Source organism: Eleutherodactylus coqui, chromosome 1 (genome assembly GCF_035609145.1).
Source record: "Eleutherodactylus coqui strain aEleCoq1 chromosome 1, aEleCoq1.hap1, whole genome shotgun sequence".
Lineage (NCBI taxonomy): Eukaryota > Metazoa > Chordata > Amphibia > Anura > Eleutherodactylidae > Eleutherodactylus > Eleutherodactylus coqui.
This window is the reverse complement of record NC_089837.1, coordinates 76,024,682-76,047,246: the sequence shown is the minus strand read 5'-3', so window position 1 is coordinate 76,047,246 and position 22,565 is coordinate 76,024,682. Positions and strand designations below refer to the sequence as shown.

Here is a 22,565-nt window from a genome sequence, read left to right as displayed (position 1 = left end):
TGAGGACATTTTACTGTTAGATAGTTTTGATAAGTGAACCTTACCTTCTCCAAAAATGTGAATCGCACACCAGCGGGTGCTCCCTCTGACGAACAATACGCCCATTGCGGGGTTGCACTGTAAGCAAAACACTTTGTATTTGTGCAATTCTAGAATTAAAGGGGTTTTCTGACTTCTTTCCTGTTAAGACACATTGGTGGCAGTAGGGGGAGTGGAGTATTATTTAAAAAAAAAAAATCACAAATGCTCAACTTCTCGCTGCCACGTTGCCCTCACACACCCCTTGCCGCGAGCTCTGATCCACTGGTGTTTTGTTTATCCTGTCTGCAGTAGTCGCATAGTTTGTTTACCCATGTGACGGCTGCAGCCAATAGCAGCTCTGACAGGAACATCATTGGTGAGTTCCTGTAAACCTTCCCAAAGCTTCTACCACATGACAGGTTTACAGGACGTTACCAGCCTGGTTGGGTGGCATCACCTGTCGGATGCCACGGTGAGTATGTTGATTTTATGCAATTTGGGCATAGGAGGCCGAAAACTATATAAATAGAAAAACTACTTGGAAAACCCCTTTAATCAGTTTGGTCAGTCTGCTGTCCTTCAGTGTTGTATGAGAAAGTCTTCAGGATCACTAATTTTAGTCCGCTCCTGCATTGAATAACTTACTTTTTTTCCCCTACTCTCTAGCTTCCACTTGGATCATTGCGGGGCGCTACCATGGTTCCTGCAAAAGACAAGTTTTAAAGGCAGGACATTTATGACGCACGCTACCAAGGCGATTTATCGATGGTTGTTGTCAGATTACGTCAAAGTCAGGTAATCTAGATTAGAATAATCACATGGGTGATTTAAGAGGATTTGGTCGGTTTTAGAGATGAGCGAACGTGCTCGGCCACGCCCCTTTTTCGACCGAATTCCGCGATTTCCGAGTACTTCCGTACTCGGGCGAAAAAATTCGGGGGGTGCCGTGGCGGCACGGGGGGTAGCAGTGGGGAGTGGGGGGGAGAGGGAGAGAGAGAGGGCTCCCCCCTGTTCCCCGCTGCTACCCCCCGCACCGCCACGCCTCTCCCCGCCCCCCGCCGCCCCCCGAATCTTTTCACCCGAGTACTGAAGTACTCGAAAATGGCGGTACTCGGGTGCGTAAGTACTCGAAACGAGTAGGTTCGCTCATCTCTAGTCGGTTTAGATGCGACGTTGGGTGTGATATTTGATCAGTCTGTATCTTTTCTAACTACATTTTGAATGTGTGTGATTAGGGAGGACCTGCTGCTGTGCGTGTGACAGAAGTGGTTTCTACTAACGAATAGTAGTGATCCGTTTCCTGATGTTAATTACAAGATTGAATAATCACTACAACCTGATGCCCCTTTTAGATGAGCCGATTTGACCGACCACTCCTTCTGTTTAGACAGATCATCGTTGAGAATCCTTCACTTTTCATTCAGCCTTCCACATTCCTATGGGAAATACATAGCTGCAGTGTTTAAATGCAAACCTGCTGAAACTGAACAACAAACAGAGCACGATTCTCCTTCTTCAGTCGTTGGCTCGGGTTTAAACCAAATGAATATTGTTTACTTTCGCTCGTTCTAATGATTTTCTGAATGGTGATCTTCACGTATAAACGCAGCATCAGGGCTCATTCACACGGCCATATGCGTACAACGCTGTGAGTATCTTGTAGCATCGCAGCCCATTCGCTCTGCCAGCAGAGACCGCATACGTGCTGTTATTGGCACTGCACATGCCCGGGATTCTGACGTCACGGACATGCGCAGTGTGTTTTCTTTTTTAAAAGTCCATGCTCTGCGCAACGCGGGGCTGTGGAGAAATAGTGCACGCTGCAATTTATTTCTCCTACGTTTTATGCGCAGGTGTGAATGGAAGAATACAAATCCATAGACTTTTATTGCCTCCATTCATTTTGGGTCATGCATGGGAAATACGTATGCGTAATACGTGGTGGCAGTGCGCCCGTGTGAATGAGCCCTAACACACATTCATAATTATCATATATAGTAGATAGTAAATTGAGTATTTGTAAAATTGCAGCATATGAATCAATTTTTGGGACTTGTGCACATATGTATATACAGCTCTGTGCATGAGCCATATCGTTAGAGGAATAAATGGTTTTGAATCCTTTCCTGTTAGATCAGGAAAACGTTTCATAAGTGTTTCCTGATGTTACAGGATTGGATTCGATCTACTTGGTTCCAAATACAGTGATACCTTGGGTTAAGAGTGCCTCAGCTTACAAGCTTTTTGACTTGAGAGCAGGCTCTTTCACAAATTTTTGCTCTGATTTAAGAGCAAAAACTTTTGGTTACAAGCCTGGCTCTCAATGCCGCTGGTGGGCCCATTGAAAGCAATGGCCTGCCAACAACCACTGCAGTGATTTTGGGGGAAGGGCTTTAAATATAAGCCCTTCCCTGAAAACCATCCCTAGGTGTAGTAAAAAATATATACTCTCCTGTCCGCCGCAGCCAGGGCTCAGGCGTATCTAGCCGCCGCTTGTTCTCCCTGCATTTTTATATATTTTTTATTTTTTTACTACAGCTAAGGATGATTTTTCAGGGAGGGGCTCATATTTAGAGCCCTTCCTAAAAATCACTGCGGGGGTGGCGGTGTCCTATTGCTTTCAATGGGTTAACACCATCCCCATTGAAATCAGTGGGAGAGCTTCGCGATCTGGAACGGATTAATGGCTTTTCCATTCATTTCAATGGGGAAAATTGATTTGACTTACGAGTTTTTTGGGTTTAAAGCTCCGTCACGGAACAAATTAAACTCTTAACCCAAGGCACCACTGTATATGGCTTATGCGTGGATTTGTAATATGCTATAATAGTATACACACATTTTATGGCCTGCCATACCATGAGCCAGTTGTGCCACTTTATTTCAAGCAACCGTTGGTTTTACTGAGTTGTGGAGTGGTCGGGTGCCATTGCAGTCTCCTAAGTCTCTTATGTCACTGCTGATTCTCTAGTAGAAGAAAACTATATTACTGTGTTTATCATGAATATAATAGCAGTATTCTAGAAATGCCCAAAATATAACGATGCTTATACTTTCACAGGAGTATTGATTTGTGCCACTCAGAGTCTGTGGAAAGCTGGGTTACTGACAGTAATGGGCATTGTGATGGCTGCTGGTATATAGTGGTTATCACTTTTGTAGGAGACCAGCTAATATCTGATGTTAAACAAGAATTTAATTGCATATATTTTCTTTAGTACAATGGCGGCATTGCTTTATATAAGTGTTTTTCTCTTCTCCTTGCCTTCAGTAACATCTCTGCAGATGACATGCTGTACACAGAGACGGACCTGGAAGAAAGTATGGACAAAATTGAGACCATCAACTTTCATGAAGTGAAAGAAGTAGCAGGAATCAAGTTTTGGTGTTATCACGCTGGACACGTCTTGGGTGCCGCCATGTTTATGATAGAGATCGCAGGTGTCAAAGTACGTCCTTACGTCCATGCCATGTGTTTAAAGGAAATCTGGATGAATGTGAAATTCTGCCACAGTTGCTCGAATAATATTTCTGTCCCAAAACATGTACTCGTTTTGTGTGCAGATGCCTTATGTCATGTCATTGCTCTCTGCTCCAACATACATGGTAGTACCTATATTTTAGAATGGTGACTTTACTTGGAGCAGGGGACTAGAGCACGATATAAAAAACAAATTGCATCACGTGCTCTATTCGGTGTTTGGTATTGAAAACCGTAAGTTTCATCCAATCACATTCAAGCTTCTGTCAGAGCATTTCCTATAGACATAGGACCTTGTTTCATTATAAATCTTCCAAAACCTTGGCCTGATGATTGGACACGTACCTTCATAGGAGTGTCTGTTTGCCAGATCATAGGGTGTGTAACAATGCTCCCAAACACCCATTCATCATCCGATGAGCTGCTTTATGTTGCAGTAGGTATCATCGATGTCGGCAGCACATCGCCCCTTGTGAACAGAGGGATGTGCTGCTGACTGCGATGAAAGTGTATGGGGAATAAAGGATCATACGAACGGTTGTTTGCCCTCTATATAGGTAGCATTGGCCCGATAAAAGGCCATTTAAACCATCTAGTTGATCAGAGCTCGTCAAGCAGTAGGAAAAGGCTCTAAGTCTTCAGGTAGGTAATCATAAAGGTATTTAATGCCCTTAATGTCTTTATTTGACAGTTGCTGTACACGGGGGATTTCTCCAGACAAGAGGACAGACATCTCATGGCAGCAGAGATTCCAAATATTAAGCCAGATATTCTTATTATTGTAAGTGTCACATTTCAACATTTCTTTATGAACTTTTATAAAATAAGTTGCTGGAAGATACAGTCTCCAGGTTTAGTTAATTGACAAATAAAAACAGGTCAGGAAGAACCCGTCCCAATCTTTGGTAATGTGTAGAGATGAGCGAGCGTACTCGAAAAAGCACTACTCGCTCGAGTAATTTGCTTTATCCGAGTATCGCTGTGCTCGTCCCTGAAGATTCGGGTGCCGGCACGGAGCGGGGAGCTGCAGGGGAGAGCGGGGAGGAACGGAGGGGAGATCTCCCTCTCTCCCGCCCGCTCTCCCCTGCTCTCCGCGCAACTCACCTGTCAGCCGCAGCGGCACCCGAATCTTCAGGGACGAGCACAGCGATACTCGGATAAAGCAAATTACTCGAGCGAGTAGTGCTTTTCCGAGTACGCTCGCTCATCTCTAGTAATGTGTAGTCAATCTCAAGTTTTTTAGATTTTAAGAATTTTTCTGCAGCGCAAAAATGCAAGAATCCAAACTGACCTCATTGAAGTCAGCGAAGACCATCTGGATTTGTTGGTTTCCAACATAATTTGTTATTGCTCCGTTATAAATGGAAGCTATGCTGCTAGTATGAACAGAGCCTTACATAGACCTACACTTGTATGTTGGGTAATTGCATATAGAAAAATCCCCAATCTATGTTCATTACCAAAATTGCTCCATTGTACATGCAGAAGTTTGTTTTTTTTAATAATGTTGCAGGAAAACCAAAGGTAATCAAAGTCCCTTTAATTAACAGTCATCCCTTATGTGACAGCTTATCTTCTAGTTAAAGTAAAAATTAATTAGTGGACCTCAGTTATAATGACGTTCTCATGCAGAGATGATGAGGGTCCATGGGTGCCTTGCTCTGTTATTGGTTCATCCATGATCACATCTGATAATATACTTACTGTCATATACGGGGAAATTGCTATAATTACAGTTTCCTGCTATATACATGCAGGTTCATCAGTAGCAAAGGAAGTTTAGCTGAAGCTACATCGTAACCCCTGCAACTTGCTGAAATACATTGCTGGGTTAGAGAAATGGGCTACTAGCCAGTGTGATGTGATGAGACTAGTGGCCATGATTGTGGAAGCGGTTTGAAAAAGTGCATGTTTCATGGCTCATAACTTCAATTTTTTTTGTAATAATACCATAAAATTATATATTCGGAAAGCTAATTTAATGTAGAATGTAATGCAGCTAGTTTTATGAAAGAACTCTTAGTAGAACATCAGTTATAGACAAGAAAAGTGAACCACATAAGAAAAAAGGGATATTCAAACTTTCTCAGCTTGTCAGTTAGTATTCGTTTGGGAAACCGATAGACTTAAAGGGGTTGTCTCACGAAATCAAGTGGGGTTATACACTTCTGTATGGCCATATTAATGCACTTTGTAATATACATCGTGCATTAAATATGAGCCATACAGAAGTTATTCACTTACCTGCTCCGTTGCTGGCGTCCCCGTCGCCATGGTTCCGTCTAATTTCGGTGTCTTCTTGCTTTTTTAGACACGCTTGCGCAGATGGATCTTCTCCCTTCGGCTCGGAAGCATTGGCGTTTTGGCTCCGCCCCCTTGTACGCGTCATCGCGTAGCTCCGCCCCCGTCACGTGCCGATTCCAGCCAATCAGAAAGGCTGGAACCGGCACACGTCATGGGGCGGAGCTACGCGATGACGAGTACAAGGGGGTGGAGCCAAAACGCCGATGCTGCAGAGCCTAGCCAAAGGGAGAAGACCCATCTGCGCAAGCGCGTCTAAAAAAGCAAGAAGACACCGAAATTAGACGGAACCATGGCGACGGGGACGCCAGCAACGGAGCAGGTAAGTTAATGGACAATACTAACATGATTTTAACTAACATTCACATGATGATTCAGCATAAAAGCTAAAAATATTAATCCCGTGATTTTGAGCGGTGTACATTTGGTATCTTGTGGTGTCTTGTGCTGGACGCTGGTTCCCGTGGAACTTAAGGACAGACCGTTTCACCTACTGTTATTGTAAAGTCTAAGAATATGTGGGAAATTCCAGATTGTCAAGAACGCATGTACACTGTTTTGCATAAAACGCCTTCATTTCTTTGAAATGGTATATAGGACTGGAGGTTCTGCAATAAATCAGAAATTTCTAGCATACAGCCTGTTGCTGTGTCGCATTGATTTTTTTCTCCAAGCCGGCTTGATACTCTAATTTGGCAATTGGTAACATATTGGAAGAAAACCCTTAGTTTTTCGCCGAAGTGTATTTTAGGGCATTGTTCCATAAGGCTGCCTGTCCATGAGCGTTGTGGTATCCCGAGGCGGAGATCTGCCGCAGGATACCGCCGCCCGGGAGCACCAGCCGGCAGATGGATCTCCACTGTCTGACTATCTGACAGGCTGACCGCGGAGAATCGCTGTAAATTCGCGGCATGCTGCGTACTGCCGCCCACGAGCGGAGAATCGCAATGCTTCTCCACTCGTGGGCAGGAAGGAAGCGCTCTCCATAGCAACGCAATGGAGAGCTTTCACTGTGTTCCCCGCGGCCGGATTATCAATGCGGGGAACACAATTCAAACCCATCCGTTGACAGGCACCCTTGATCACAGATTAAGGTCCGTTTACACGCAACAATTGTTTGAACGAACGACTCAACAACTTTTTTGCTTTCCAATGGTAAGAAGTTTACACATGAATATAATTGTTTGAAATCTTCTGCCAAGACGGACGTTCTCCTGTCATCTCTAATACCTGGCCTTGAGAGCTGAATGCTACTGTCACCTCATTGGCTCTCTTAATAGTTCTATTCAGTGGTTATATTCCAGGTAAGAAAAAGGGGCTTAAATCAATTTGAGGATGTTGTTTGCTTTTTTTCTGGCTGTTTAGTTATAACTTTGGATAGAATTCAGATAATTGAAGAAGCTTCGTTACACTAAATTATCTTTCCACCGATACAGAATTTTATGGTGTTATTAAAAAAAACTGGAGCCATCTAACATCAAAAATGCTCTTTTTTTTCAAAAGGTTTCCCCAATTTTGGCCACTAGTGTATGCCTCTTGTCTTGGTTACATCTCTGTTTCTGTTCTTCATCCTGTAGGAGTCTACGTACGGCACACACATACACGAGAAGCGGGAGGAGAGGGAGGCCAGGTTCTGTAACACCGTACATGACATTGTGAACAGAGGAGGAAGAGGCCTCATCCCTGTCTTTGCTCTTGGACGAGCTCAAGAACTTCTGTTGATCTTAGGTGAGTATTATTTATTGTCTTCCCGAAACACTATAATATGGAGTTCATTTATATCCGCCTAGTTGTCTCCCAGGGGAGTATTATCAGCACATTTTAGTTGCTGACTACAAACTCCCCACAGGAGCATAGAGTCCAAAATGTTTTGTTTTATTACATTTTTAATTCCTAGTCTGATGTTTCTTCTCCCTAAATTGCACTTGTTAATAACGTGGTGCCTCTTAGATCTAACGGACTGTGTGTTACTTTCCCTGCAGATGAATACTGGCAGAACCATCCAGAGCTGCACGACATTCCCATATACTATGCCTCCTCGCTGGCTAAGAAATGTATGGCTGTGTACCAGACCTACGTCAATGCCATGAACGACAAGATCCGCAAGCAAATTAACATCAATAACCCCTTTGTCTTCAAGCATATCAGCAACCTGAAGGTCTGATTTCATATTGTATGCTACAAGCTTGTGGGCGTATATAAATGCACTTGCTGTGTTTTTACAAAGGGGAAAATGTTATGTTTTCCCATTTCAGAGCATGGACCACTTTGATGACATAGGTCCCAGCGTGGTGATGGCTTCTCCGGGTATGATGCAGAGCGGTCTGTCTAGGGAGCTGTTTGAAAGCTGGTGTACCGATAAGAGAAATGGAGTGATTATTGCTGGATACTGCGTGGAGGGAACACTAGCCAAGGTAAGCGGCTGACTCTTCAGGCAGCAGTTTATTCCAGCCTATAGAAAATCCTAATGACCACCTGTTCATGAGTTGCTGTGTGAGTTACATGTGATGTTACCATCATGTGAGCAGTCGCCTGAGCTCTGCCCCGGATCACATGACTGTGACATCACAGGTCCTGTAAGCACACATCTGCTGTCCGGCTCTGCTGGTTTAGAACTTGTCACCAACTCCAATCCCTTTCACTATATTATATTGATAATTGGCGCATTCTGCCAGCAGATACACTGATACTATAATTTCCTAATAGTTACTAGTAACTATTTAAAGTGGATCTGTCAGCTATTTTGAGCCCTATAAGGTAAACTAATGGGATCAAAGTAGCTGACACGCTTAGTCAGGGATGTCGGTTTTATACTTGCCTTCCCACCGTTTCCTTGGTGTCAGCAGTCAAACCTGCTGCTGATCGCTTCCTGCAGACCACATAGAATAAGAGGACTACATAGTATGCGCCTATGTAGTACGTGGAATGCATTGCTGTGGCAAGCTTAAGATTGGACACTGAGGGAAGGCAAGTATAAAACTTATATTCCTGGACTTGGCGTGTTAGCTGTTTTGAGCTCGTATGGAATGAAAATGGTTGACAGGGTCTCTTTAAGCTTCATAGCATCCCATTGGATAAATGTTAGATATGTTTCTGCAGTTGGAAAGCCAGTAGATCGTGTTATACTGTCTTGAGGTGGTAGAAGCCTAATAAATAATTTTATTAAGATTTATTGCCAATTGTTCACCTCCCTCCCCAGCACATTATGTCGGAGCCTGAGGAGATCACCACCATGTCTGGCCAGAAACTGCCTCTGAAGATGTCTGTGGATTACATTTCTTTCTCCGCACACACAGATTACCAGCAAACTAGCGAGTTTATCCGAGCATTAAAGCCCCCTCATGTGGTGAGTCAATCTGCAAATCAGCTGATTTTAAGAATTGCTTAGAATATGTTTTCTGAGTTAGGCTAGGTAAAGCTATAAATGGAAAAGAATTCTGGTCCCATATTGGTGTTTTAAAGGGAACCTGTCATCAATTTTTACTATAGTAAACTAAGCTCAGTGCTAGAATTATTACCTACACCTGTTTACAAAACTAACTTTCCAATGACTCTTGATATATGCATTCTTGAGGAATCCTTGTTTAAAAAGTTCCCATGCTGTATGTAAATCATGTAGACCAGTCCGATGGGTGAGCCAGACTGGCTGTCTTGTCTGCAGGCCGTCTTCCTATGTTCACCCCTCTGTTCTCCTATGATGCTACGTCATCCATGCTGCACTTCAAAATCTCACATCGCCGCCCGTGCAAATAAACACTCCCTTTTGTGGGCAGAATCGCCTCGCTCATGTGCATGTCATCTGATGAGAGATTTTGAAGCGCACCATGGATGACATAGTGTCATAGGTGAAGAGGGGGGCAGACATAGAGGGAAAGCCTACAGACAAGATAGCTGGTCCAGCCCACCCAATGGACTAGTCGGTATGATTTACATATGGCAGGGGAAATTTTTAAACAGCGATTCCTCAAGCATACATATTTACATATAGAGTCATTGCAAGTAAGTTTTGTAAAGAGGTGTAGGCAATAATACTAGCACTGGGCTTGGTTTACTTTAGTAAAAACTGATGGCAAATTACCATTGGCCTTTTAACCACCTGTCGTAATTGTACAGTGGGTGTTCACAAGTGGTGTATGGAGCTGGCCCAGGAGCCAAACCTACTCCATACCTAACGGGTGCTACCTGTTTCTGACAGTCTGCAACCTCCAAGATTGGAGTTAGCTCTGTTTGCAGCTGTTAATGCCTTTAGAAGCCACTGTCAATGTTGACAGTGGCAACTAAGCAAATTAGCAAACCCTTTCTGGCATCCCATTTATTTCTTCACCCTCACCTGGCCAACACAATCAGGCCTCCAGTGCTGCCGTGTATCGCAGCCTGTGACAGGGCCTAATAGGCCAACGTTCAAAATGCAATATATTGTATGAACAATAAAGTAATCGCAAGTTCAAGTTTCCTCTGGGGGTTAAAGAAAATTTTTAAGAATTAAGGTAAATAAAATATTTTAAAAAAGTATTTAAAAAATATTACGTCTTAAAAAAAACAACTTTTTTTTCATGTAAAGGAAAAAAAACATTATTGGTATCACCGTGTCCATAAAACTCCAAACTATTTAAAATATTGCATTATTTATTCCACACAGTGAAAACAAGCCGTCACACAATTAGGGCTTATTCAGATGAGCGTATATCGGTCAGGTTTTCACGCCTGACCAATATACGCTGCCCCCCTCTCTGCAAGGGGAGAAGGCAGGACGAGAGCTAGTGCATTGAGCTCCTGCCCCCCCTCCCCCCTTGCCACTGTTTGCAATGGGAGGAGCGGGATGAGGCGGAACTTAGCCCTGCCTCCATCCCGCCCCTCCCATTTCAAACAGTGGAGAGGGGGCGGGAGCTCAAAGCACTAGCTCCCAGCTTGTCCCGCCTCCTCCACTTGCAGACAGGGGAAGCATATATGGGTCAGGTGTGAAAACCCGACCGATATACAGTATGCTCATCTGAATAAGCCGTTACATTGAAACAAAAAAAAAAGTTGAGGTCAGAATATGGTGACAAAAACATTTTTTACAGGTTTAATACAACATAAAAACTATATACACATGCTATCACTGCATTTGTATTGAATTGCAAAATAAAGCTAGCAGGTCATTTTTGCTATACTGTACTGTGAACGCTATAAAAACAAATCCCAAAAAACAATAGCGAAATTAAGTTTTTCTTCAATTGCACGCCACTTAAAAGCTTTTCAACACATTATATGGAACATTAGATAGCACCATTAAAAATACAACTCTCCTTCAAAAAAAAGCAAGTCCTCATAGGGCTATGCAGGACTGCCAATGTGTTTCTACGCTGGTGACCCTGGTTTCTCCGTTGAAGAGGAGGTGAGCGGTTTGTTTTTATGACTACCCCATATGGCTATGTTGACAGAAAAGCAATGACTTTTGAAAAGCAATGATGAAAAAACGAATAAGAAACTTTGAAAAACTTGATGGTCTGTAAAAGGTTAATAAAAGATGTAGAACTCTTCACCCCAATGCTAATGCTTAATCCAAACAGATACTGGTGCATGGTGAGCAGAATGAAATGGCGCGTCTTAAAGCTGCTCTCATCCGTGAATATGAGGACAACGATGAGGTGGATATTGAGGTTCACAATCCCAGGAACACAGAAGCTGTGACCCTAAACTTCAGAGGAGAAAAACTGGCTAAGGTAAGGGGTCATATGTAAGAAGCGTCTATTGACAGATCTACCCAAATAAAGCATTATACAAGGATTTTCTCTCTTAGCATCAGTCTACAGGCTGCCCCTGTCTATGTTTTTAGGGGTGTTTTATCTTACGGTTACAGGTTGGATAGAGCAAAGTATAACTAATAGAGATGAGTGAGTATACTCGCGAAGGCACATTACTCAAGCGAGCGAGTAGTGCCTTAGCCGAGTATCTCCCCGCTCGTCTCTAAAGATTCGGGGGCCGGCGCAGGTGACAGGTGAGTTGCGGGGGGGAGAGAGGGAGAGAGATCTCCCCTTCGTTCCTCCCCGCTCTCCCCCGCCGGCCCCCGAATCTTTAGAGACGAGTGGGGAGATACTCGGCTAAGGCACTACTCGCTCAAGTAATGTGCCTTAGCGAGTATACTCGCTCATCTCTAATATCTAAACTTTTGAAAAGAACCTTTGACATGTCATAGTGACATGTTAGAATTATTGATCGGTCTAGGTATTGAGTCCCCACGATCCCTAACATGAAGGGCAGGAGCGTTTTTTTTTTTTTTTTTGCTACCATCTTCAAGCGGTGTATGGTTTTGTAGTCTTTCTATTGAACCCGTAAAGTGCTCTAACCAAGGATGAATTCTCCGCACCCAGACCCCACAATCAGTAGTTTAACAGATTTACACTTTTAGATATCTGGAATCTGCTGTGTTACAGGTGATGGGTTTGCTTGCTGATAAGAAGCCACAGCAAAGTCAAAGAATCTCGGGGATCCTTGTAAAAAGAAACTTCAATTATCATATACTTTCTCCCAGCGACCTCTCCAGTAAGTACTTGTTTATTTAGTAAATCTTCTAGAATTCTGGTTTACAGGCTATTTCTTTATTGGACCAGTTCAGAGAGTACGATGCTTAAAGCTAGCACGTACAACAGGGGTGTCAAACTCTGGCCCGCGGTGTAGTTATATTTGGCGTGTGAGAGATCGTACTGTACTTGCCAGGGAAGGCCTAATACTACACCTGCCACAATGCTCTGCCGGTGTGTTGACAGGGCAATCAATACCCACAAGCGCCCCCTCCTCTGAATAAATTCATTACTGCATCATTCATTCATGCTACCAGTCACATAAGTCCACCCCTCCCAAAAATGGCCAAACGAAAGGTGGAAAACAGAAGATTTCTAGAAAAGTGGGAAGCAGAATATCTGTTCACAAATATAAAGGACCTGTTTCTTACGTGTGGAGCCAACGTAGGTGTAACCAAAGAATATAACAGAAGAAGACGCTATGAAACAAAACGCCATGACAAGGACCGGAACATAGTGCAAAAGTGCCAGAAAGAAGAGGAGATGAAAACAAGTTTGGTTTCACGACAGACTATGTTCGCAAAATGAGGCTTTATTCCCATGAGCGTATATCGGCCAGCGTTTTCACAGCTGGCCAATATACGTGGTCATCTGGGGCATAGAAGCTCGTGAACGAGCGCACAAATCTAACGTTTGTGCCCCCGTTCACACGGCATGGGCCCCGGCGCGTATGCGCTGAGCTCACCATGCCGTCGCCCGTTTTCTCTCCATCCCCATCGCAGGCTCATCTCTGCTCTCCTCCCCGCTCGTTCTGTGCAATGAGGGGGCAGAGCTAAGTGTCCCGCCTCCTCCCATTGATGGCTATGGACAAGGGGCGGGGCGAGGGCAGAAGCTTAGCTCTGCCCACGTCCCGCCCCTTGTCCATAGCCAGCAATAGGAGGAGCCGGGAAGGGACGGCACTTTGCTCCACACACACAAAACAAGCGGGGAGTAGAGCAGAGGTGAGCTGCCATGGGCTCGTATAGAAGTTCATGCAGTGGCCGACGTATTTCGGACCAAAAGATAGTTCCAGGACTATCTTTTGGGCCCGACGTAAAAACGCCCAGCGCTATATTGACCGGCTGGGGGCTTTTACGTCTCAGGAGTACAGCCATGGGATCTGATGCATTGAAATCCAATGCATCAGATCACAGCGTATATCGGACGGTCGTGAAAAAGTCTTTATCTGTGGAGTAGACTCAAATCTGTGTTACGAAGGAACTTTTGTGATTTAAAATCAGCGCATGGCACAGACACGGCAAAATAAATCTTTGAAGATGCTTCCAAATGTGTAACTCAAATGAGGCTACCTTGGGATAACCTAACGCTATATGGTGCGCCTGATCTGTGGCCAAAGAGTGGATTGGTGGCCAGGATTCGGAAGAGGATGTGGGAAGAGAACTCCGCAGGTGAGCTTTTTATCACCGTGTCATACATCAGGAATCGTTGTGTGGCAAAGCCCTGAAGGTGGAACATGTGCACTATAACGCGAGAAGGTAACTTCATAAGAGCTAAACAAAGTTTAATCAGACAGTTCTTCTTTTCTGGAGGAGTGTTGATCGGAATACGCGGACGTGCCATATCGCATAGAGGGGAGATGGTTAAGCAGAGGAAAACTACTGAACAGATGTTTCGCGCTGCGGGAGAAAATTTTGTTAGTTTCTAGAAAGCAGAGGGAATGACACAGCAGAATGAGGAGTTTCTGTCTGAGTCGGCATTTCTCTGTGACATCACGAGCCATCTCTATATGCTGAACCTGCATCTTCAGGGGTCGGCCCGCGTTATCACAGGCATGTACGCTGCAGTCAGAGCTTTTAAAATGAAATTGTTCCTATGGGAGACTCAGATGCTGCAAGAAAACTTGGGCCATTGTCCTTGCTGCCAAACCATAAAAACGCAGTTCTCAACCGCCATGTTCCCAAGTGCACAGTTTGCTGAAAAACTGTTTAACCGGCGGTTTGCCAACTTTGATGCCCCGAAATGTTGGATTCAACTGCTTAGTAATCCATTTGCAGTTGACATGGATAGTGGACAAATGGAGCTAATTGAACTCCAGTGTAGTGACACGCTAAAGTCAAAGTATATTGCTGTGGGCACTGCAGAATTTCCACGTTGCCCCAGCTCTGTACCCAAGCTGCTCAGATGCCCTCTATTCGGCATCCCATAACATTGATAAACTAGCATTTTTTTTTTCTTGGTTCGTGTGTTTTCTCTCTCATTCTCTCCCCCTCTCCCTTCTCCTCCACACCCCCCCCCCTAAACTGCACTGACATCACGCAGTTTTGGTTATGCTGTCTATGGTTATGATGAGCCTTATCAGGGATTTACACCGGGATACAGCTGATACTATTGTTTGAGCTGTATCCTGCTCCCTGATAACAGGCTGGGTATAAAGAACAGAGCGGTCCAGCTCTGTTCTCCATACCCGGCACAAAGCGCTCAGCTGTATAACAGCCGGGCGCTCCTTGCAGAAAACCTCTGGATGCAGAAGACAAGCATGGACACCCCGCTTGTCTTCTGCATCCTCCGCTCCAAGCGCTCGGCTGTATAACAGCCGAGTGGGGGAACAGCTGGATGCAGAAGACAAGCAGGGACACCCCGCTTGTCTTCTGCATCCTCCGATGGCAGCGTAAGGTGATCGCTCATCTTGAGTGATCATCTTGCGCTGTAAATGGCACAACAATGATCGCTCAAAAGTCGCTTGAGCGACATCTTTTGAGCGATTATCATTGTGTCTAAATGGGGCATTACTTGTCCAGACAATCTGTTGTGAAGCAAACAAGTCCAGGGTGCTACAATGGGGGAGATATATTTGCGCTGCTGCTGTATTCTGTCTAGACAATCCTGAGGGTTGTATCTACCCCAATTGTTCAAAGTATTATAACGGCTTCTTTTAACTCTGCTTTCTCCTAGGTTACACAGATCTGGCCATGAGCACAGTGACACAGACACAAGCGATCCCTTACACGGGCCCTTTCCACCTGTTATCTTACCAATTACAGCAACTCACAGGTTTATGTCTCTTCTTCAATACATATGTTGTAATGGGACTTGTAAATCTGTAAACTAGGCTTAGGTTGGTCACAGCCCAAGCTTATTAGCTGGTAGATGAAAATCTACTCTGTATTCTATAGCAAAGCTACATTATACTGTGAGTGCAGAAAGGACTTTTAATGGACTATTTTGACGACAATTTATATCTAGCAATCTTTAAAAGTCGGTTTGTTCTTTCGGAGTCAGGTCACTTTGACCCTTTCATGCTTGGCCAGTATTTCCCATCAGTATTTGTAAGCTTATATCAGAAATTGCACATACACTGACAAAAAAAAATTAATGGAAAGATTTTCATCTGTTCCTGTTTTGGAGCCTCTTCTGCTTTTATCTTGTATATACTGATTCAAAATACTGACCCAAATATGTGTGAATGAGGCTTTTTATTGAATTTTAGATTAATACTTTTCCCTAAAAGAATCCCTAAAAGAGTTCCATCTCAGGCAGGTATGTAAATGATTGGAGTTGTGGTGTGATTAGATGAACAGTCTTGTCACCTGAAGCCCTAAAAGTGGTTCCCCCCGCTTGGCCTATAAAAGGCTCTCAGAGGCTCCTTGTGTGTGGTGACCTCTTCTTCCGCTTGTGTAGAGCTTGTTGACCACTAGACGCCTCTATGATGCAGAGAAGAGATTTCACCCAGTTAACAGAGTTTGAGAGGGGCGCATTATTGGGATGTGAGGAGCTGGATGGTCGTATCAATGAATTACCACCACCTGCGACAGACTGACCAGATTGTTAGGAGGTGTTATGACCAGGGAATGCGTGAGGGCAGGCACACAAGGTGACCGGGCTCTGGATGCCCTCAACAGACCACCAGTAGAGAGGAGCGTCTGATCGTCCGACAAGCATGAGCAGCTCCAACAGTTTCATTGTCCACCATCCAGAGACATATGGGACTATTGTTACAGGCCCCTGTGTCTGTCGGAACCATTTACAGGGGCCTGTGCACTATGTACGACTATATAGTGTAGTTGTGGCTATATTATATAGGCGCACAGCCTGCCATCAAGGCTGCCGTGCATTTTTTTATTTTTATATTATCAGGTTATCTGACAGTGCTAGTATTGTACTGAACGGCCTTCCTGAAATGTGTAGACTGCAGAATCCTATACCAGCAGCCACGATCGCTGGTGTTAGTGGAGCAAGTATATAGCAATGTTTTTGGAACATTCAGAATAGTTGAGCAGATCTTATATGTAATGCAAATATGGAAGGGGGCCAACGCTAATCAATATCATTCCACACTCTTGGGGTCCAGGGGAATAGGCAAAGGAGTGGGAAGTGCTGGGAAGATATGAGGAATTAGTGTTAGTCTGCTGTAATAGCTGGGATTACCCATAGTTGTATGCTATGTTATATCTCAGGCATCCTGGTTATGGCTTTTAGGTGATGGTGTTTAGCTATATTATAATTTTCTATAAACTCAAGATAGGCCGCCTGCAGACGAGCGGTTCGGATCCGGCAGCAAGGATTCTCGCCGCAGGATCCGACCCGAGCGCCTGCAGGGACGAGCGCGTACTCACCCGCGCCCGGCGGCCCCGGCTCTTTCATGTGCCGGCAGCTGGCGCATGCGCAGACCGGAGCCGGCGGCCGGGTGAGTGACGTTTCTGTGCGGGGCTCTGCGAGCCCCGCACAGAAATAGGACGTGCGGCGGTTTGTTTGCCGTGTGATATTTCGCACGGCAAACAAACCGCGGCCGTCTGCATAGGATTGCGTTTGTTAACGCAATCCTATGCAGGCTTTGAGTGGCGGAAATCCCGCGGCGGGATTTCCGCCCGTATGCAGGCGGCCATAATAGAATTTAAAATACTAATAAAAGTTAAGTTTTACGTAATTCCAATGACTAGCTTGGGATTTAAATGGAAAATGTATTAGACCCCACAGGATAGGTGATAACTTCGTGCATGTCCTTGCAGTCGGGCCCCCACCAACCACAAATACCAATTGGGGGAAGAGAGTTCCCGAAGGTCCTTGCATGAAGGGAACAGAAGTCGCACATGTTTGCCGTCACTCCATTCTGGCGGAGTTCTGGAACTTGTCAGTCTCCTGAGCTGCTATTAAAAATGAATGGAGAGCAGTGGTGTGCATGAGTAATGTGGGGGTCCCAGCAGTTAGCTAGGTGATGATCTTTATATATTCTTGCATCCCCTTTTAAATTTTTTTCTTAACATGTTTGCACTCTTTCAGGCGAAGTAGAAGAAATTGAAGTAAATGAAAAGGATTGTATGAGGGTCTTCAGAGCAATCACAGTCGTAAAAGAGCCAGGCATGGTTATACTGGAGGTGAGCAGCATTTTCAGTTTTTTTTTCTTGTTTGTGTCATTGAGGGACACAGCAACACCTTGGTTATAGCTGCTACCACTAGGATCGGACACTAAGGACAATGAGTATCAGTCCCTTTCACAAGCTATACCCCTCTTGCAGGCACTAAACTAAATCAGATCCGTTTTAGCTTAGTGTCCATAGGAGGCAGACCTCCCTGCTTCGCAGCTCTTTTTGCCTTTGTTAATCTTTTTTTCCTCTCTATGTGCGAATCACTGATAATCCTTGATTTTCCCCAAGTGGAAAGGGCGAACAACAATGTGTCAGACACACTGTTACTCCCTCTTCCAAGAAAGCAAAGTGGACCAGAGCAGCACTAACTGCTCTGCTTCCCTTCAGCCATGGGGTCTCCACAGTGCTCTCCCTATTTCAGAGTTCTTTGACCTGCTGGTATCTCTGGGGAACCAAAACGGAGAGGACGAAGATGGGTGACACAATTATGATGGCTGCTAGTGCAGACACAACTCTCATACAGACAGAACTTCCTCTGCTCGGGCCAGCTTTTAGGCCTCACAGCTTCTAGGCCTATACAGGCCGTTGTTGGAAGGTGGGACTTCCTCTTGGCGTGCTGGTGGCAGTGGGACTTCCTCTTGGCGCTCTGGTGAGGCTGGGACTTCCTCTCTCTAGTTCTGAATCCTTATAGGCTATCAGCTACGTCTAGCCCCACCTCCCTGGCTCTGGGATCCTCCCCTTTCCTCTCCATATACGTTCTGACAGCAGCCCTCCAAGCAGGGGCTCATAGAAGTGTGTATATAGGGCCTAAGTCATCCTGTGCCGCAGTTTCCTTCAGCAGAATCCCCAGGATCACTTACAGCAGCAGCCGCTATGACATTTATGATCTCCTATCTCAGGCCAGGGAGGCTTTATCCATAAGGGTGTTTTTTCTTCCTATATCCACCTTCAACGGTTCCCTGCAAAGAAAGTCATGGGAAGACCTCAGACAGCAATCAGCTAATATCCTTCATATTAGCTAGAGGTTATACCCTAAGGTGAAAATATCATGGCTAGGAGTTTTTTGTGATCGATACAGTTACCTCAGTTAGCTCCAAAGGTCCACTTCCCACCATCTTAGGGCCAGACAGCTGATATTCTTTACTTGGAACCCGCTGCTCAGGCTCGCCAAACTCTCAACCAGAATGCATGGGCTCATATAGCAGGCAAATATTTTATCACTGGTTTCTGTACTGAATGTGGTTATGCAGTACCTGCTAGCATCAGACGGTCACATTTCACCCTTCATGGAGGAGTAACTATTACTGTGAGACAGTATCCATGTAGTTTCCATAGGACAACCTGCATTACGGATACATTTCGTATAGCATGATCATGCTTTCGAAGGAGCTTCAGGTTTCCTCATTATTTTCCCTAATAAAGGTGTTATTGTATGTCGCTGGACTCCATCTCAGATGTAGTTCTGCCCTTTTTGGTTACAGCCAAAGGTTTAAAACCATATGTTCAGTCCATATCTAACATGTTTATAAAATGGTCTTAATTATCCGTCAACCGATATCTTCATATCCATACTGTTATGACCGGTATCAGACTACTTATTTCCTCCTTCCGCAGAGTAGGTTATTGTATGCCTACCAGGCTGACGGCTTACTTTGTCACATCCGCCATATGGCTTCATTAGCTCTCCCATAGTGCAATAAGTGCCTTCTCATACCCCTTAGGTGGAACTATTTGTTATAGCAGATTACTCTTCTCTTTCAGGTGCGGTGTCCAGTGTTGGTGCCGGTCAGCAGTAGTATTAATCATGTCTTGTATTCCCTCTCTAGATGGTATATCACTTTTATGGTAAATCTTGATAAATATCAGTAGCTGAGGCTACTCACATGACGGGACGTCCTGACTTTAAAACCAAGCTAGCACAGTTGCCGCCAGTTTTTCTCCTTGAGAAAGGTGCTCTCTGGACAAGGCTTCTTGGGGTTACACTGAGGAAAATTCTTGAAACCCTTCCAATTGCTACATTTGCCTAAGCAGTCCGCTCATCGCATCTACTGCCTCATACCTAAGGTCAAGGTGTCGAGCGGTTTTATGGCCCCTCCTGGTTGACTTGTCCTCGGTGCACAATAGGAAATCATCTCTCTTATTCCCCTTATGTTAGTTTTCCTTCAAATACACCCTTTTCTACAATAAAAGAAAAATTACCATATGGCATATAAACCTTGGACATGCAGGCCTTAGACAACTTGGCCTCCTCCATACTGGGAACCATTCCGAATTCATGGAGCAGAAGCTGCAACATCCTGGTCTTCCATAGTTCTTTGGTGCTGGTCGTTCTCCCATTGGAACCATTTTCTCCTCTACAAGGGTTCCTGCTGTTCTCTTTTATCTCTCTGGTACACGTTCTGCAAGAATACTTCCTTGATATCATCGTGCATCTTCAGGCTATCCTTCTGCCTCTCAGGAACTATATCTACTCTGTGTCACTGGAAGAATCCTGCAATAATGGCTAGCCAACTGAACCAAAAAAAATGAACGCTGTGGCGCTTCGTCCCACCTTACATTCACCTTCTACGTCTCAGAGCAGACTGCTAGAGGGCCAGCAATGCGCCCTGCTGTCCTTGAGAAAATCGGGATGGACGGTCATCGGTGGTTAAGCCATAATCTTGGTTGGCCCTTTTGCCAGTAGCTTGCGGCAAACACACCGTACTTCCCTCTTTTACATTTCTTGCCTGTTCTTTAGCTTCCACAGAACTGGCATCCTCGACAAGCTGGGCTCAGTCTCTGTCTTCTGCCTGCAAGGTTATCTTGTTTTGTGACCTTAATGGGTATTCTATACTTTTCAAGGATCCACCAACACAGGGTAATCCACCTGTTTCCATCTTCTAGTTCAGTGTCCTCCTTTTTCGGTCAATATCTGGTTTCTGCAGAGTGTAGGGCTTCTATCTTCCTTGTTGATACCAGCCCGCTTATTTTACAGCCCCTTCATTTTGGCAAAGGGTGCCTACTCGCTAGCAATATTTTTTTTCCTTGCGAGAGCGATGAGCATAACGCCAATGATTTTCAATAGTTTCATACTCATTTGCCATTTTTACTCTCACACCTCGCACAGGTTTTCAAATGTTAAATGAAAATAGTTTAAAAAAAAAAATAAAAAAATAGGGTAATTTGGTTATCAGTTTTACTATTTCTGCTTTTTAACCCGAATGCTTCTTCTTCCTTACAGTGGGTGGCAAACCCCTCCAATGATATGTACGCGGACACCGTGGCCACAGTGATTATGGAGCTGCAGTCAAATCCTCGTGCACAGAAAGGTAGGAAGACCAAAGTCGTGTTCCTAGCTGAACTACAAGCTATATATCAAAATAGAACCGCAGACACCTCTGTATAACACATGAGTGCACTGAGTAATAGTAGTAACAACTCTGACAAGGAGTGGAATAACCTACTCCAATCATTATCACATTGCTGATGGAGGGAATCAGTCAGCAGTTACTTTAGAGCTTGCTGACAGGATCAAGTTTTGTGCTGCTATTGCAATCTGTTGTCAGACATTAGGGATGTTTTTTGTCGTACAGCCTCGGGTGAGTTTTCTTAGTATTTAGCAGAGCTGTGGGAAATTGATCAAATTAATTAATTAATCGCCATGTTTTTGAGGCACGAGTCTGACTTTCATCACAATCGTGAAATTTATTTTAACCACACCATCTGTGGGTGATCTAGTGCCGACGGGAAGTGGGGTGTGCAAGATGCCAGGCAGTCTACCAGTGTACTGGATGCTGGTGAGCTGGGAGGCAGTGCAGGAATGAACCATAGAGCTGATTAGCTGAGGCTCGGCCAGTCAGCACTATGCTTGATTCTTGCGCTATTTGCCGGCTCATCAGCATTCTGTACAGAACAGTGCCACTGAGGAAAATAAAGTATATAGAGGCTGTAATGAATGAGGGAAGAGTATATGGGGGCTGTGAGGACTGGTGGGGGGCTGTATATGGGGACAGTGACAAGGAGAAGTGGAACACCACCCTTCATGTGTATGTAACTTGTGGTCGTAGTCAATTATTTTACATAAGGTAATAACAATTCCTTGCTAACTACTGATGATTAGAATTGTCCCATTCAATTCTGATAATTAGTTTATATTAAAGGCCACAGAAGCCTTTGTGCATAAAAAATCAATACACACGTATCTTAACACGTAAGTTCCTGCAAAAGAAAAAAAAAAAGCACTTCTCTGTTTTTGCATTGAGTTTTCTTCCTCATGCATTTAGAAAGCCTTATACTTGAATGTAGGAGAGCCTGCAAGCCAAGTTTTTTTTGGCTAGGGGGCGTTGCCAGCACTGATTAGTTGGTCTCATGTATGTGTACATGCTCAGCTCCTCCTCTCCACTTTCAGAGGCTGTGTAGCATAACCACGCCCACTCAATACTACACAGTTATCTCATCCTCTCTCTGAATAGCTGCTGGTCTAATTCCCCCGCACTGCTGATTAGGGCAGAAAATTCACCCAGACAAATTACAGCCCTCTGTAATGGTCCCTTTCTCTGCTCTCTGTTGTCCTGATCTCCTCCACCATCCACAGTACTGTCATACAGCCTTCTCTGCATTAGTCAGTGTCTTGCCTGTACGGTGAATCCTGTGTAAAGTTTATCTGCCATTTTGTTTTCTATTTTCACCCAAGCGGTGAGTCACAGAGCCACTAAAGACGTGGACATGGAAGCGTACAAGAAGAGGCTGGAGATTATGCTGCAGTAAGTGTGGGAGGTTATGGAGTTTCCTTTGTGTTTCTTAGTAATTTACAGTGAAGGAAATACCGTATATACTTGAGTATAAGCCGAGTTTTTCAGCACAAAAAAATGTGCTGAAAAAGCCCCCCTCAGCTTATACTCGAGTGAGGTAAAAAAA

The 22,565-nt window shown here is 44.5% G+C and overlaps 1 protein-coding gene across 1 annotated transcript in view; it reads left to right on the top strand.

Moving 5' to 3' along the window:
- The window catches only part of CPSF3 (cleavage and polyadenylation specific factor 3), a 42,470-nt gene that overhangs the window by 6,407 nt on the left and 13,498 nt on the right, over positions 1 to 22,565 (top strand). The window contains exons 4-16 of the mRNA XM_066597443.1: positions 688 to 816; positions 3,293 to 3,470; positions 4,194 to 4,283; positions 7,381 to 7,531; positions 7,786 to 7,961; positions 8,059 to 8,217; positions 9,003 to 9,149; positions 11,356 to 11,508; positions 12,220 to 12,328; positions 15,259 to 15,357; positions 17,584 to 17,678; positions 20,890 to 20,977; positions 22,342 to 22,411. Of these exons, the coding sequence (XP_066453540.1) occupies positions 688 to 816; positions 3,293 to 3,470; positions 4,194 to 4,283; positions 7,381 to 7,531; positions 7,786 to 7,961; positions 8,059 to 8,217; positions 9,003 to 9,149; positions 11,356 to 11,508; positions 12,220 to 12,328; positions 15,259 to 15,357; positions 17,584 to 17,678; positions 20,890 to 20,977; positions 22,342 to 22,411 (1,644 nt within the window). The remainder of the gene's footprint in view (positions 1 to 687; positions 817 to 3,292; positions 3,471 to 4,193; positions 4,284 to 7,380; positions 7,532 to 7,785; positions 7,962 to 8,058; positions 8,218 to 9,002; positions 9,150 to 11,355; positions 11,509 to 12,219; positions 12,329 to 15,258; positions 15,358 to 17,583; positions 17,679 to 20,889; positions 20,978 to 22,341; positions 22,412 to 22,565) is intronic.